The following is a 17,221-nucleotide window of genomic DNA, read 5'->3' as shown; positions in this document are numbered from 1 at the left end:
AGACCAGGGTTCGAGCCCGTCACCACCAAATATGGAGGATGCGGGAAGGTCAGGGAATGACCACCGCATATCCCGGAGCAATATGGCCTTAGTTGCTAATGCTCCTAAAAATCCAAATAACAATAACAACAATAACAATTTGTCATTCAAAAACATCTGGAGGGTATTGCTGGATCTCCCAAGACAGTTAGAGGCTGCAATCAGGAGACTTACTAGTAGAAACCACAAATCACAGACATTCTGAGAAGCTGTTACAACTCACAAGCTTTGCTGGCATTCTGGTAAAAATATCTCCTCATGCAAGCCTAAATTCATCTAAGGGTGTGATATCCAGTTGCGACCTATTAAATTTCACCGAGGAAGAAATAACTCAAGAGCTGAAGGGACAACATGCAATTGAAGCAAGACGAATAATGATTAAAAAAGATAATCAACTTACACCTACCAGAAATACTATTCTCACCTTCAATACACCCAACTTACCCTCCTCCTCTGTAAAAGCAGGTTATTTACTTTGCCGAATCCGTCCCTACATTCCAAACCCTTTAAGATGTTATAAATGCCAAAAATATGGCCACTCGCAAACTGTATGCAGAGGAGTTCCTGTCTGCCCCAATTGTGGGTCCTCAGATCCCATACAATGTGACTGTACAACTACAAAAATGGCCTGCCCAAATTTCAAAGGTGACCATCAAGCCCATTCTAAGCCATGTGAAAAGTGGTAAACTGAGAAAAAAATAGTAAAATACAAGGTTGAGAACAACGTCAGTTACCAAGAAGTGAGAAAACTAGTTGCACCTACTATAACCAAAAATATGACCTATGCCAATGCTGTAAAAAAGTATCAAAAGTCTCCACTCAAACTAATGTCACAGTTCCCACTAACAAATAAATTTCTGATTGGGCTAGAAATGTTCTTTCTGAGCAACAACCAAGTATACATAAGCAACAATTGAAGTTTTCTGACCAGGCAAATAATACTCCTCTGACAATACCAGCAGCATCTCCTACTTCAGTGATAGATACCATATCTCATAGTACAAATGCAAATGTAATGAAAAATTTTCAGGACGCAGATGGCACATCCATACAGGAACATCCCTTCTAGAAATCTATGCAGAAGAAATGGACATTAGTCGGCTAGGTTTTCTCCAAAAAAGATAAACCAAAATTGGAACGTCATAAGCCAGAACCTTCAAAAAGCAGTCAGATACAGCTACATCAATTAAATGCAAATAATGCCTTGTATTTTACAATGGAACTGCAGAGGCTTTCATTGCAACACAGATGATATCCATGATCTAATTAACTGATATTTTCCAGTTGCCCTTTGTCTTCAGGAAACTTACCTAACCTTGCAAATTTCTCCTTCGATAAAGAACTATTGCCTTTATCAAAGATATTGTAATACAGCAATTGCTGCCCATGGTGGTGTAGCAATCCTGATAAATTCAAAGATCCCAACTAAACATATTCCACTTCAAACTGAAATGGAAGCTATTGTTGTTCATATAACTCTCCATATTTCAATAACACCTATCTCAATTTACCTACCACCAAACCATACTTACTCTTTTAAAGATTTTGAAGATCTCTTCATACAGATACCACCACCTCTGTATATTAGAGGATTTTAATGGACACCACCCCTTATAGGGTGATCCTAAACTAGACAGACGTAGTTGACTCATTGAAACTTTCTAGAGTCACAAAACCTCACCATACTCAATACTGGTGCACACACTCACATACAGCTCCCAACTGGACACACCTCAGCAAAAGATTTCAAAATTTGTTCTTCAGTATTGGTCCTGACCATAGAGTGGTACGTTTTAAATGATCCTATGGGCAGTGACCACTTTACAATAATATGCAACTTTTTAATATCAGAGACTCCTTCAAACAAATGCTGCAGGAAATGGAAATTTGGTTGTGCAAACTGGGCAAAATTTTGATCATAAATCTCTCTTGATGAGGAAAAAACTCAGATTCAGAATATTGATAATGTAACAGATTACATCGCGTTGCATCTTCTAAAAGTGACTAAGGACACAATACCATTATCAAATACCCCTGGTTGCAAGCATTATAATTATGGTGGATTGAAGAATGCACAAAAGCAAAAATTAAAGCCTGGAATTTATTTCGGCAATGTCCAACCACAACCAACCTCATTAATTATAGGGATTTAAGGGCAAAAGCACATTTTGTACAAAGGCAAGCCAAGAGAGAATCCTCGATCCATTTTGCATCGACCTTTAACAGAAACACTGATCCGAAAATTATATGAAAAAAAATTAGACAATTATCTGCTATGTTTCCTACCATACCTTCTCCAATCCTCTCCTGGAAAGGGCAAGACTTATCCAGTCCCTTAGATATTGCTAATGCTTTGGGCAATACGTTTGCTGAAATGTCAGCCTATTCTACATCATTCTATCAAATTAAAAACACTAGAGAAAAGCATGCGAGTAGAATTTTTCATCTACATCAAGAAAATTGGACTATTTAATCATTTCTGATTTTACAAAAATTTTTAGTTTCTTATATTAAAAATGAATATAGACATCATAGCCATAGCAGCTTATGTGCCATCAAGCTCCATAACAACAACCTTGAATGCTTCCCACTTAGAATTTTCTGTTGGCAACATCATCAGTTGTTCCCACTGTATAGAATTTAAAAAATCTCTGAGACCACTGTAGTCACCTTTACAAAAGCAAAAACCCTTCCCTTTACCCCTGATGGTAGTTACATCTTTAAGTAAATCATATCATTACACTGTGATCACTGCTCCCAGCAGTTACTTTTTCTGCAGATTCTTAATATAAGAAGAATCACTGCTGATAATGCAGAACTGGAATTTGGGGAGTGCAACGTCTACAGAAAGGATAGACAGGATAGGAAGGGAGGAGGGTTTAGGCTATTAGTGAAGAAACATATAAAATCCAAGGAAGTGAAGCCAGTTGACATCGCAGGACAGTGCAGTGTCGAGTCAGTTTGGTGTGACATAAGCATTGGGAGATCAAAATTGAGAGTAGGAGTGTGCTATAGGCCTAATGACTCTGATGAGTATAACAAGAAACTGTACAGGGAAATAGAGTGGGCCAGTAAATCAGAGAGTCTTATAATGGGGGATTTTAATTTCCCAGATATTGACTGGAATTTGTGGGTTGGTCACTCACACACTAGCAAGGCTTTTGCTAGTGTTTGAAGTGGGATTTACTCAAAGAGGTAACTACCACCAGGGGTAAAGGGTAGGGTTATTGCTTTCGTAAAGGCGACTACGATGGTCTGAGACAGTATTTAAATTCTATAAAGTGGGACATTCTGATGATGTTACCAAGAGCAAACTCAAAATGGGAAGCATTCAAAGAACTTACCTTGGAAGCTACTAGGCTTTACATACCAACTGAGAAATATTGTTCAAGGTTCAGGCCTAAATGGATGTCAGATGAACTAATGAGACATATGGGAGAGAAGAAAAATGCATGGGATACATATAAATTAACACGTGACACAGAAGCCTATGATAGATATAAGTTGATCTGTAACCAAGTTACAAAGGAGGTTAGGCAGGCGAAGGCAGATTACGAGAAATCTTTGGCAAGGGATGCAAAGAAAAACAGTAAGGAGTTCTTTACTTATGTAAACTCCAGAAGGAAGGGGATGAACCAGATTGGTCGACTTGATATCGATGGTTCAACTGTTCATGATCCTGCTCAGGTAGCTAACAAACTAAATCAATATTTTGCATCTACATTCACACATGAGGAGTTATTCAAGAAGGGGAATGCTATAGATGAAATAAACACTAGCAGTGAGCTAGATGACCTTATAATAATTGAGAGTAAAGTGGAGGAGAAATTGTTGAAGATAAATACAAGAAAGGCACCTGGGGTGGATCGGATCTATCCAGTTATATTAAATGAGGCAGCAAAACAAGTAAACAATCTGTTAGCCATAATTACTTGTGTCAGCCTTTGTGTCAAAGGCTGACACAAGTAATTATAGACCTGTGAGTTTAACTTCTGTTCCAGCAAAATTAATGGAAGCACTGGTTAAAGAAGCACTGCAGGATCATCTTGACAAGAATTCAGTTATAGCTCAGACACAGCATGTTTTGTTAAGGGAAGGTCTTGCCTGACCAATTTGATTGGATACTATGATGTAGTCACAAAAGAATTGGATGCAGGGAATAACTTTGATATTATATATTTGGATCTTAGAAAGGCTTTTGATACTGTTGCACATGGAAGACTGCTGCACAAATTGGAGCAGTGTGGCATTGGTGGCAAATTGTTGCTATGAATAAAGGGATGGTTGAGTGGCAGAAGACAGAGAGTGGTAATTAATGGACACTGCTCATCGTGGACTAATGTTATTAGTGGAGTCCCTCAGGGTTCGGTGTTGGGTCCATTGTTGTTTTCTGTATTTATAAATAATATTGATGATGGTATATCAAGCTTAATGTCCAAGTTTGCAGATGATACAAAAGTTGGCAGGGTTTTTAAGGACGCTACTGACGCTATGCTGCTGCAACAGGATCTGGAAAGGTTGAGCAGATGGGCTGAGAGGTGGCAAATGAAGTTTAACATTGACAAATGTAAAGTACTACATATGGGAAACAACAACCCCAGAGCAACGTATCAACTCTGTGGTACTACACTGACAATGCTAGAGAATGAGAAGGACCTGGGGGTAATTGTGCAGGCAGATATGAAGTTCTCTGAGCAGTGCAGACGGGCTGCAAGAGTAGCTCATGGTGTCTTATCAATGATATACAGGAATTTTTCTAGCAGGGATAGGGAGGTGATTATTCCCTTGTATAAGGCAATGGTCAGGCCGCACCTTGAATACTGTATACAGGTCTGGAGGCCTCATTTCAAGAAGGATGTAGAGCTGCTGGAACGAGTACAGAGAAGGGAAACAAGGTTAGTGAACGGAACGAAGGGTTGCTCTTATGAAAAAAGGCTTAAGTTTTGCAAATTACAGTGTCTGGAGACTAGGCACCGGCGAAGTGATCTGACAGAGGTGTACAATGCCTTGAATGGTTTGAGCATGCTCAATGCTGATGGGATACTGCCTCTTACTCAGAATAATCACCTGAGAGGGCGGAAAGACAGATGTAGGATAGATGTGCGGAAATTTGCCTTTAGCCAGCGAGTAGTTGGTTGGTGGAACAGACTTCCATCCCTTGTTGTGGAAGTTGATAGCCTAAATAAATTTAAGGCTCAGCTGGACAGGTATTTCAAACGAACGGAGGGGTGAAGTGGAAGGGTTTTTTTTTTTTTTTTTTTGGCTGATGCTGCATAAGCTTGCTTTCTTGCATCATATGCCTCTACTAATGCTAATGAGATCAAGGGTATCATCCTCTCCTCTGATTGCCTGTTGACCATGCTGCTGTAGAAAACAATCATCCAATAAATCCACAAAAAAGGTCTTTCTAGTGTGTGCTTGACCAACCCACAAGTTCCAGTCTATATCTGGAAAGTTAAAATCGTCCATTATAAGACAATCTGATTTACTGACCCACTATATTTCCCTGGAAAGTTGTTCGTTTTACTCATCAGAGTCATTAGGCCTATAAAACTGCTAATCTCAACTTGGTATTCCTGGTACTTATGTGACACCACACTGACTCAACACTGCACTGTCCACCCATGTTAACTGGATGCAGTTCCTTAGATTTTATGTGTTTCTTAACTAACAGCATCACCCCTCCTCCCCTTCTATCCTGTCTATCTCATCTGTACACATTGTACTTCCCAAATTCCAAATTCCAAATCCAAAAACATCAACTTTGATGTCCTCACCAGCATCTCAAATTCATCAATTTTATTTATTTATTTTTTTATGAGAACCCCAAACACGAGAGGTATTAGAACCTATAGTACTTAGTACCGTGCTTGGTTTGGAGGTTGAGAAGACGAAAGAAGATATTTGTTGACAATGGCCTTGAACTTCTGTAGATTGTAATTTTAAGGAAATACGTATGAAGGAAGGTTTTCCAGAAAACGACAGTTGAATGAATAAACAAAGAAGATGAAAAGTTGGTTCTGTGAGTTTGAAGTTGGAGAGTAAATGGATGTTGGCTGATGGCAGCACGTGTTCGGACTGTTTTGAAAGAGAGAGCGGGAATTATAGAAGCCAATTCAGAAGAACAATGCCCATGGAAGTATCTGTAGAAGAGGCATGCAGCAGAAACAGTACGTCTATGAGAAAGCGAGTGGAGAGACTCTGTTAGAGATGAATCATTAATTAACCTAACTGCCCTCTTCTGAATGGAATCAAGAAGCCTGAGAGAGGTTTTGGGGGCACCACCCCAGATGTGGGAACAATATTCCATGGCAGGGCAGATTTGCGATTTATACAGAGTGAGCAGCTGTTTGGAAGAAAAGTAACGCAAAGAGCGAAAGAGAAAACCAAGTTTTTTAGATGCAGAGGAAGCAATATTTGTAATGTGCTTGTGCCAAGAAAGATTAGAAGTCAGGGTAATCCCCAAAAGAGATATATCATTTTGCCTAGAAATCGGAGTGTCACTAAAGATAAGCATAGGAGCAGAAGAATCCTTTTTGTACGATATAAGACAAGATTGAGTTTTAGAAGGATTAAAATCAACTAAGTTGCCTTTGCCCCACTGGAGAATTACCTGAAGATCGGCATTTAAGGAATTGGCAGCAGATTTTCGAGAACTTGAAGCTGATTGAGCAGGACAAGGTTTCTCAAAATGGAAAGTTGAATGCAATGTGCTATCATCGGCAAAACTATGGATAGGATTTCCAGTCAATGGAAGAAGGTCATTGATATACAAGAGGAAAAGAGAGGGGGAAAGAACTGAACCTTGGGGGACACCGGCATTAGTGGAGAAGTTAGAAGACAGAGAGCCATCTACCATCACCCTCAGTGAGCGATCAGAGAGAAAACTGGATAACCAATTACTAAAAACAGTTGGCAAACCATAAGATGGAAGCTTGTTTAGAAGACCTTTATGCCAAACACGATCAAAAGCCTTTGAGATGTCAAGAGCAACTACTTGTGTTTCACCAAACCTTTCCATTGAATTAGTCCATAAATGGGTAACATAAGCCAGAATATCACCAGTGGATCGACACTGACAGAATCCATACTGGCGATCGTTGATCAGACGGAAGGTTTCTAGGTAGTTTAAGAGTTGGCGGTTAATTGATTTCTCCATTACTTTAGAAAGAGTAGAAGTAATTGCAATCGGACGATAATTGGATGGGAGGGATTTGTCACCCTTTTTAGGAACTGGCTGGATATGAGCAAATTTCCAAGCAGAAGGAAAAACACCTTTGGAACAAGAAAGTGAAAAAAGGCGGCAAAGAATAGGAGTAAGTTCAGGAGCACAGGTTTTGAGAACAAGTGGAGAAATACCGTCAGGACCTGGAGCTTTCTTAGCATCAAGATTCATCAAAATCCTTCTGATATCCTTTTGACGGAAGACCACAGGAGGCATTGAATGGAGCGTGTTAGGAATGGTGGGAGGTGTTTTACCAAGATCATTAATACATGAGCTGGAAGAAAAATGGGATGCTAGCAGGTCAGCTTTACCCTTGGCTGAAGTGACAACAGAACCATCTGGTTTGGACAGAGGTGGGAGCAGAGATGGGCAAAAGTTGCGGCCAATAGCTTTGGCAAGAGACCAGAATGCTCGGCTACCATTAGGGCAAGAAGCAAGTTTTCTACTCTTAGCCTGTTCAAACTCTAGTTTGGACTGATTAATAACTGCTTTACAATTGTTGCGAGCTTTGGTGTAGGCAGAAAATGAAACTGAAGAATTAGAAACAAGCCAATTACGATATGCAACATTCTTCTCTTGAACAGCCTTAGCACATTTATTGGAAAACCAAGGTTTAGATAAAGGACGAGATTTTAAAGTGGAGTGTGGGATAAAGGATTCCATTCCTGCAAGAATAATTTCACTGACACGATCTGAGCAAACGTTGACATCAGAAGTTTTGAAACAGTAATCAGACCAAGGAAAAGAAGAAAAGAAGTCTCGCAGGTCATCCCATTTTGCATTCTTGCAATGCCAAACAATACGAGGTTGGGAATAGCCATGAGATAAAGGTTCCATTGGAGAAGAGACAATCACCAAGTTGTAATCTGAAGTGCCTAAAGGACCTCTCACTTCGACCGTGTACTTAGAAGGGTTGTTTGTGAGAAAAAGATCAAGCGTATTGGCTGTATGATTAGAATTGTCCGGTATTCTTGTAGGTAAATGAACAATCTGTGCTAGGTCATTAGTAATTGCAAAAGCCTCAGCATCTCGACCTGCTGGGTCGGTGTGACTAGAAAATGGAAGCCAGCTGGAGTTGTGAACATTAAAATCACCAAGGAAAATTACCTCACTGTTAGGAAAGTTGGACTGGAGAAAGTCAAGTTACAAAGAGCTCCAAGTGATTAGTGGAGTTGGGAGAACGGTAGAGACAACAGATGAATTTGACATAATGAGGTAGAGAGATTTTAAGCCAGAGAAGATCAAAGAGAGGAGATTCCAAATTGCCAAGTCTCTGACAGGGAATATCAGAACGGACATGTGCACAAGTACCACCTTTGAGGCGAAAGGAATCATACAGCAAATAATTTGGACATCTGAGATGAGAAGTAGTTGAATCAACTGATAACTGAGATTCAGTCAGAAAAAGTACATGGGGTTTGGAAGACTGCAAGTGGAAATGGACATTGTTGAGATTGGAATTAAGACCACGTATATTTGTGAAATGAATTAGGAAGTCCTTGGGAGGTTTAGATCTTTTTGCAGATAAGCTTGCTCTATTATTTTGACAATTCATGGTGTATTCAATAGTAAGAAAAAGTGGGTGGGACATGCTGTATGAAGTAATGAAATTTTTGGATATGGCGTACATGTGGTAAGAATATACCCAGATCCTTGACATAACGTGGCCTCGACAATGCTCCCCGCATACACACTACTCGGACTCCCTCCAGTCACTATCTGGCAGAGTAGAGGTAGCAAGATTATACACTAGCTGATCCGGAAGCCTCCTACAGAGTTACCAATAGGTTTGGTCCGGTGTACTATCTAGCGGCCGGCCTGCGAACACCGTTTTAGAGCTGTACCCTCAAAATGTAAGGAATATTGGATCTCGCCACAACATTCATCATAACCTCAAAAATCATCAATCATACTGCATGATGGAAGAGATAGGATATTTGATGGAAGAGAAGAGATATTTACTATACTCCTAGCATTGGTGTACATGCAAGTGTATATGCACCTGTTCTTACTCTTAGTTACCCTAACATAACCCATGTATTTACTTGTTCCACAATGACTTTGAAAGTGGTTCTGGCACTGTCAGAATCACTTTCACCTCTGCCTGTGGCTATCATTAATCTATTAGTCTGTGAAACCTGCCAAGCTGGCAGTTTTGCGACCCACCTAACACTGCCTTGATAGCATCTGCAAATAGTCTTGCCCCATTTCTATTTAAGTGTATCCCATCCCTCTAGAATCAGTCTCCCCTGTTAGCCAGCACACACCACTCTGAAAAAAATTCTACCCCATGAGCCTTGCACGATCTCCCCAGGGCAGAATTTATTGACAAGGCCTCTCATCAGGGCAGAATTGCATACACTTTCAAATTTAACCCTAACTCATGACTTTTTTTCAACATTGACCTGTACTTGTTAAATAAGTCCGCAGATCTCCTACTCTTAATGTCATTAGTGCCAACGTGTAAACAATATCACCTTTTGTTCCTTAAAAGATATCTGCTCCACAATGTGATCAACTTTTGCCCCTGGCAGACATACCTTGGTCCAATTCCACCTATCCCTTTTGCACAATATATTTCCTGTCTCTCTGACAGTAGGTTCACTGACAATATCTAGCTCCTGTGGGACTAGCTTATTCTTTCCTGAAGGTTGCCGTTGTGTTGCCAGATGCACATGAATGAGCTCTGGCATTGAGTTGGGCATCTGAGAGCTTGATAGGCCCCCCCATTTCAATTTCTTCGAGGGCATCTACCCTACTCTTCAAACTCTCATAGATGCCCATCAGAACACTGAGTTGACACCTAATTTCTTAACACTCTGTGTACCTAGCACACACCATGACATCTTGTTTGGCTAGATCATGTCCTGTTCAAGAAAGGTCCGCAAACATTTCACAAGGTTACATTTTTTTAGGTTGTGGTGCGTTGGAGGTTCTCCCCTGAGCCACAGCATTCCTGCTATTTTGTGCACATTGCTTTGCTGCTGTAGTCTGGAACATGATTTCCGTTTAAATATGATGTAATTAATTAACAATGGAAATTAATAAGGTTAATAAATTTAAGTGATTAATTTGCTATACTATACTTTGACTATATATAATACTGTACTAAGCTAATGCAGTAATACATATTTCGCCATAGAGTTTTACGTTATACCTTAGCTAACAAGTTTGGATATACTCTATCAAGTTACGCTATATCATAACAATCCTTAGCTAAATACAAAAGATATATGCCCAAAAAGTGATTAAAACCTTCAAAATACTTATTTGTTACAATTAAAACCCTACTATTCTTCTGTGGTTACATTATGTTATTCCCGCCAAAAACATCAATACGATAGCACTAAAAGTAGCGAGTTGTATGATATTCCCACCAAAAACATCGATATGGTTACATTATGTTATTCCCACCAAAAACATCAATACGATAGCAGTAAGAGTAGCGAGTTGTATGATATTCCCGCCAAAAACATCGATACGATAGGTGAGAGTAGCGAGTTGTAATTTACAAAGTCACTAACTAAATTTAAAAAATAAGCTACTAAGCCTATTTAATTTGTAAAACATAAATTAATACATTAGCTAATCAAAAATACAATTAAATGCAAAGGATATATGCTTAAAAGGTGAATAAAACCTCCAAAATACTTATTTATTACCATTTAAACCCTACTATTCTTCTGCACTATTGGTTACGCTACAACATTCTTGCTAAAAAACACAATGTTTGAACAGTAAATATTTATTCTAGACTTCTGTGCTTCCTGAGTTACTGAGTTTATAATATTTATTTATTTATTTATTTATTTATTATTATTTATAGTAATGATATAGTATATAAAATAAACTGCAGTATAAAAGTCAGAAGCTCCTTATATATTTCTGTTTCAGACTTAGTGGTCTTTCTCCATTTGCTGGTGACAATGATGTTGAAACTTTGAAAAATGTTAGAGCATGTGATTGGGACTTTGATGATGAAGCTTTTGCTAATATTTCTGCAGAAGCAAAGGATTTCATTAAAAGACTCCTAACTCGTAACAAAGAGTGAGTTTCCTTCTTTTCTTTTTTTTTTAAATTAATTTTGTAAAAAAAATGGCTCTTTAAAAACCATTACTTAAAACATTCTAATTAAACAAACACCCTATTCTCTGTGTAATGAAAATTAGAAATTATCCTCTTCTGAATACAAAAGGAAAGGAGAAAATTGATAATATACACTGATCTTCTGAATGTATAATTCTGAACTGCTTCTTAGAGTTTGCTAAAAGTATAGTTCTAAGAAGTTCAAATGCAAATTACTGCATATGGGTAGAAATAACCCCAGAGAAACGTACCAACTGTGTGGTACTACACTTAAGGTGGTAGAAAATGGAAAAGACCTGGGAGTAATTGTGCAGTCAGATATGAAGTTCTCTGAGCAATGCAGACAGGCTGCCAGGGCAGGTCATGGGGTTTTGTCAATGATATATAGGAATTTTGCTAGCAGGGAAAAGGAGGTGATTATCCCTCTGTATATCCCTCTGTATGATTATCCCTCTGTATAAGGCAATGGTCAGGCCACGCCTTGAGTACTGCGTACAGGTCTGGAGACCTCATTTTAGGAAGGATGTAGATTTACTTGAGCGGGTACAGAGAAGGGCAACAAGATTGGTGAGGGGAATGAAGGGATCCTCTTACCAAGAGAGGCTTAAGTTCTGCAAATTGCAGTGGCTGGAGACTAGGCACCTGCGCGGTGATCTGATTGAGGTATATAAGGCCTTGAATGGGTTGAGCACGCTGAATTCTGATGGGATCCTTCCACTTGTTCAGATTACAAACCTAAGGGGGCATAAATTCAAATTAAGAAAAGACAGATGTAGAATAGATGTGCGGAAATTTGCCTTTAGCCAGCGGGTGGTTAATTGCTGGAACAAACTTCCATCTGTCGTTGTGGAAGTTGATAGGTTGAATAAATTTAAGGAGGAACTGGACAGGCATTTGGAGGGAATGGTGTTTTTTTTTTTTTTTTTTTTTTTGGATGATGCTGCATAAGCTCATACATTTGCTTTCTTGCATCACATGCCACTACTACTACTACTACATGGTGCAAGCCCAAAGATTTCAGACTGGCTGTGTGGAGCACTAATCATGTGTGTAATATAGTGATGCACAGTTAGATACTGCTGAACTAATTCACTATGAGTTAGTGTGGCAAGGCTCACATCAGCAGGACATTGTGCTTTTGTGTGTTTCTGTTGGATGTGTCTTGCGATTTGTAGCTGAGTAAAATGGCAGAAATTAAGGAACAGCAAATTTGCATCAAATTTGTCATAAGCTTTGGCAAACAGCTTTGGAGACTTAAGGAATGCTTAAACAAGCATTTAGTAATGATGCAATGGGTAAAGCATAAAATTTTTAATGGTAATCACATTTCTAAGGTTGACCAAACTTTGGTTGAGGACTTTAAGTTAGTATTTTCATCAGTCCTTTGTTATCTAGTCAGACAGATGAAAATATTGAAAAACTGTATTATCCACAAGGACATTGGCATACAATTAATGATATTTGTTCCCTTCTAGGTTATCATATAGTACATGCCAACACATTTTAACTGAAAATTTAAACATGAGGTAGATTGCTGCAAACTTTGTGCTGCTTTTGCTGAGCGACAAAAAGAAACTGGCTTTCTCTGTGCAGCGACCTGTAAGCACAGGCCAGAAAAGACAGAAACTTCCTTCTCAAGGTCATAGCAGGAGATGAAAATTGGGATTATGACCCAAAAACAAAGGAGTGGCCTCCCAATTGAAAAGCCCATCATCTCCATGTCCAAAAAAGGCAAGGCAGATCAGATCAAATGTCAAGAGTAAATATGCTGATTGTTTTCTTCAACAGTGAGGGAATTGTTTATCCGGAGTTTCTTCCACCAGGCCAAACTGTTAATCACCAGTTGTATCTCAGATTCCAAAGGCATTTGAGGGAGGATGTCAGGAGAAAACACCCATACAAATGGGGCACTCAGGATTGGCTTCTGAATCAAGACAATGCACCACTTTACTGGTTTGACATTTTTTAGCAAAAGACAAACTACCAGTGGTCCCATACCCTCTCTATTCTCCCCACCTGGCTCCCTGTGACTTCTTCCTGTTCCCCAAAATCCAATTAAAAGGACAATGTTTTGAAAACATTGTGGAGATTTAATCGGAATCACAGAAAGTATTGGACAGTATCATGAAACAGGAGTGCCAGAGATGCTCCAAAAAATGGAAGAAGTGCTTGGATCAATGTGTAAACTCTGGGGGAATTACTTTGAAAGGGACACTGCCAATATGTAACTAATATAAGTCTAAATTAATTTTATTTCTCCCAGTCTGGACACTTTTGCTGATAGAATATGCAAAAAGAATGTAATTGAAATTTTCATAAAGATTTTAAAAAATAGCAAATTTATGTTAATCAATCAACAAAACTGCCTTGAAAAGATAAATATCATGAAAATTGGCAAAATAAATAGAAAACAAAAAAAATAAGAAATGCATGATGCAGCCTCCACAAAATTGCAAGACCCTCTGGGCTAAATTTATGTTACAAGATCTGGGTTACGCTGATACTCTGAAAACATGAAATCCTTTGGATAACAAAATTAGTTTTAGTTATCTTAATTCTATGCAAAGGCTCCCTTAGCTCTAAATTAAAGCTGATGAACCATAGTAATTACCTGAAAAAAAATGGTTTTTTGGGTAGGAAAGAGCAGGGTCATAAATGAATAAATAAACAAAAAATAAAATAAGTATTAAATTAAAAAATAATAAATAAAAATTGTTAGTTGACTTGGTGGTAAGAATGGTTTATTGGTTTGCCAATCTCTTGAAATCGGTACAACAAGTTACTTATAATTTGGTCACTTCAGGATAAAAAGTCTGATTTATATTTACTTATATGGCTGAGAAAATATCATTTGCTTTAATAAATTGTTAAATTGTTTTTTCAAAAACAAATAATTTTTTTTCAATTTATTGTGTATTCTGCAGTTTCCATTTGCCTCTTTGTGGATTGTATTAACAAGAAACCTTCCTTATAAAGTTACCTGTTGGTGAACATGCCAATGCTCAATCTGTCATTCCTCTAGAATGTAAATAGAAACTGCAGATTAGACATTGACACCAGTTGCATTAATATTTTCTAAAGCATGGTCTGCAACAATATAAATTGAAAATGGAATAAACATTTAATTTATATTGTTGCAGTATTTTGTTAGTTAGTTTCAATTGTTAATATTTTTAAAAATGGAGTTCTAGATGAGGAAAGCGAATACTTTGGTCTTTTTGTCATGTAGAATCTTAGTTTAATGCAATTTACACAGATTTCAGAGTGGCAAACTGACAAACCATTCTCCATTTGACATCTGCAGCAAGCAACTATCTAATTTTTATTTATTTATTTTTATATATTTTTAAAATCCCCAACCACATTGAAAGGATCATTAAAAGACATATCAGATACACAGATCTCATCCTTTAATTCAAACAAGTGATTAATTTCCCAGATAATTGCCACATTTCACTCTCTTTAACCTAGAGCTGAATTTTTGAAACTGACTGGCTCGTTCTCCCAGATAATTACTACAATTTTTCATCTTTAATCTAGAACTAAAGGTGTTTCAGGAGGAAACTAATTCTGTTATCCAAAGGTCTTGTTTTCATGAGATAGCATTAGCATTAGTAGAGGCATTTGATGCAAGAAAGCAAGCTTATGCAGAATCAGCCAAAAAATAAAAAATAAATAAATAAATAAATAAATAAATAAAAAATAACCACTTCCACTTCACCCCTCTGTTCGTTTGAAATACCTGTCCAGCTGAGCCTTAAACTTATTTAGGCTATCAACTTCCACTACAAGGGATGGAAGTCTATTCCAGCAACCAACCACCCGCTGGCTAAAGGCAAATTTCCTCACGTCTATCCTACATCTGTCTTTCCTCAATTTGAATTTATGCCCTCTCAGGTGATTATTCTGAGCAAGAGGAAGAATCCCATCAGCATTGAGCATGCTCAAACCATTCAAGGCTTTATACACCTCTATCAGATCACCTCGCCAGTGCCTAGTCTCCAGACACTGTAATTTGCAAAACGTAAGCCTTTCTTCGTAAGAGCACCCCAGATGGATACCAGATGAACCCAGATCTTTTAATCTAATTTCAAACCAGGTGTTGTAGTTTTGTCAATGTCAAGTGTAGCAGTTGTAGAGTCTTCCTCCATGTGATTACTGTTGTTTTGGCAACACACTGGTTTATTATACTAACAGGTAATTTATCTAAATTTTAGATAAACAACTCTTACAAAAGCAAGGAACAAATACTGGCAATGTAAAATGGAAGCAAGAGGAAACAAAAAAGCACACTTCTTCAAAACTTAACTACCTGCTAATGTATAGTAACATTGAGTGTATTTTCCTGAGAGGAAGAATATGACTATCTTATGCATTTCTTATGATTTTTCACTATCCTTTTCCCCAGCTTTCAGGTTATTACTTTCTTTTTTATTTATTCTTAATAAGTTTCCAATTATGTTTGTTTTTGAAAAAACCCATACAACTATACTTGTATCCTGCTATCAAGTACAATTTCTTCTTTTTATCTGGGTTCAGAAAAGGATAGATACTAATTTTTAAACCAGTAGAATAGAATGCATAGAGTGTTTATATGATTAGAGTTGATATAAAAGATTTATTTAATATGATGTCTTACATACACTTGAAATCAAGGCAGTAGTAACTCTGGTTACTGCTGCCTGAAATCAAACCCAAAAAATCAAACCGAATTAACTAAAATCTAACAAAACTCCATTCATTTTTTTTTTTTTAATGACTATAACACTTCTGGTTAAAATTTTTTTAAGGCCAAGAAAGAAGAAACTGTAGATAATAACCCCACCTTCCTCTTGATTTTTGTTTAGGGAACGGTGGCAGAGACTAAATTCAAGGAATCATGAATTGAGCTGTTTGTTTACTTCATAGATAATCATTCCTAGTGGAGGTGATGTCTGTTTCATATTTAAATCCAACTTTTGCAGACAAATAGGTCACTCTTTACAACTTAGTGACTAGCTATTTATTGTTGTCTTTGCACATTCTCTTCACCTTTTTTTTTTTTTTTTTTTTTTAAATTCAACATTATTTGACACCAATTAGTCAAATAATACTGAATAAATTCAACACCAATTAGTCTTTTGAGTGTATGTATGATCAACGTGGCATCAATATATTTCATTAATGACATCATTATTATTATATTAATCCTACATGTATCACATTTGCACAAATACTCATGATATGTTTAGTTTAATTTAATAAAATATTTTTAAAAATCTTCATTCTTTTTAATAGCATGGTTAAAAGGTTGAAGTGCAGGTTTTTAACTGCATATAAACCATTGAAATAATGAAATAATAATGCTATAATGAAAGTTTACTTGTGTGTTTGTGTGCATATCACTTATAAGAATGAATGAATAATGTGTGAAGTTCAACAGTAGGGAAAAAATATTAAATATTTAACATTAAATATTAAACATAATAGAATATTGCATGTTTCTCTTCTATGTTAGTTTGACCATTATTTCTATTGGCTATAATATTCATTTCTTTCATAATACATACACAGTCTTTATCATTCCTCATTGACTTCATGGTTATCATTGATTAATATAGAAAACAACAATGGGCCCATCACCAAACCCTAGGGGAACTCCACTAATCACATTAATCCAAGAAGAGCAATGACCATTGATTACCACTCTCTGTCTTCTCCCACTCAGCCATCGCTTTATTCATAGCAGCAACTTGCCCTTAATGCCACACTTTTCCAATTTGTACAGTAGTCTTTAATATGCAACAGTATCAAAAGCTTTCCTGAAATCCAAGTATATGATATCAAAATTATTCCTTTGTGGCCACATTGTAGTATCCATTAAAAATGGTC

At 37.4% G+C, this 17,221-nt stretch overlaps 1 protein-coding gene across 1 annotated transcript in view; it reads left to right on the top strand.

Moving 5' to 3' along the window:
- The window catches only part of LOC150087120 (twitchin-like), a 3,511,780-nt gene that overhangs the window by 3,115,252 nt on the left and 379,307 nt on the right, over window positions 1-17,221 (top strand). The window contains 1 exon segment of the mRNA XM_090372971.1: window positions 11,159-11,311. Coding sequence (XP_090229097.1) covers window positions 11,159-11,311 — 153 coding nt within the window.

Source organism: Mastigoproctus giganteus, chromosome 4 (genome assembly GCF_048544385.1).
Source record: "Mastigoproctus giganteus isolate SK-2022 chromosome 4, ASM4854438v1, whole genome shotgun sequence".
Classification (NCBI taxonomy): Eukaryota; Metazoa; Arthropoda; class Arachnida; order Uropygi; family Thelyphonidae; genus Mastigoproctus; species Mastigoproctus giganteus.
Note: the sequence above shows the minus strand (reverse complement) of the source record. Positions and strands in the feature narration are given on the sequence as shown.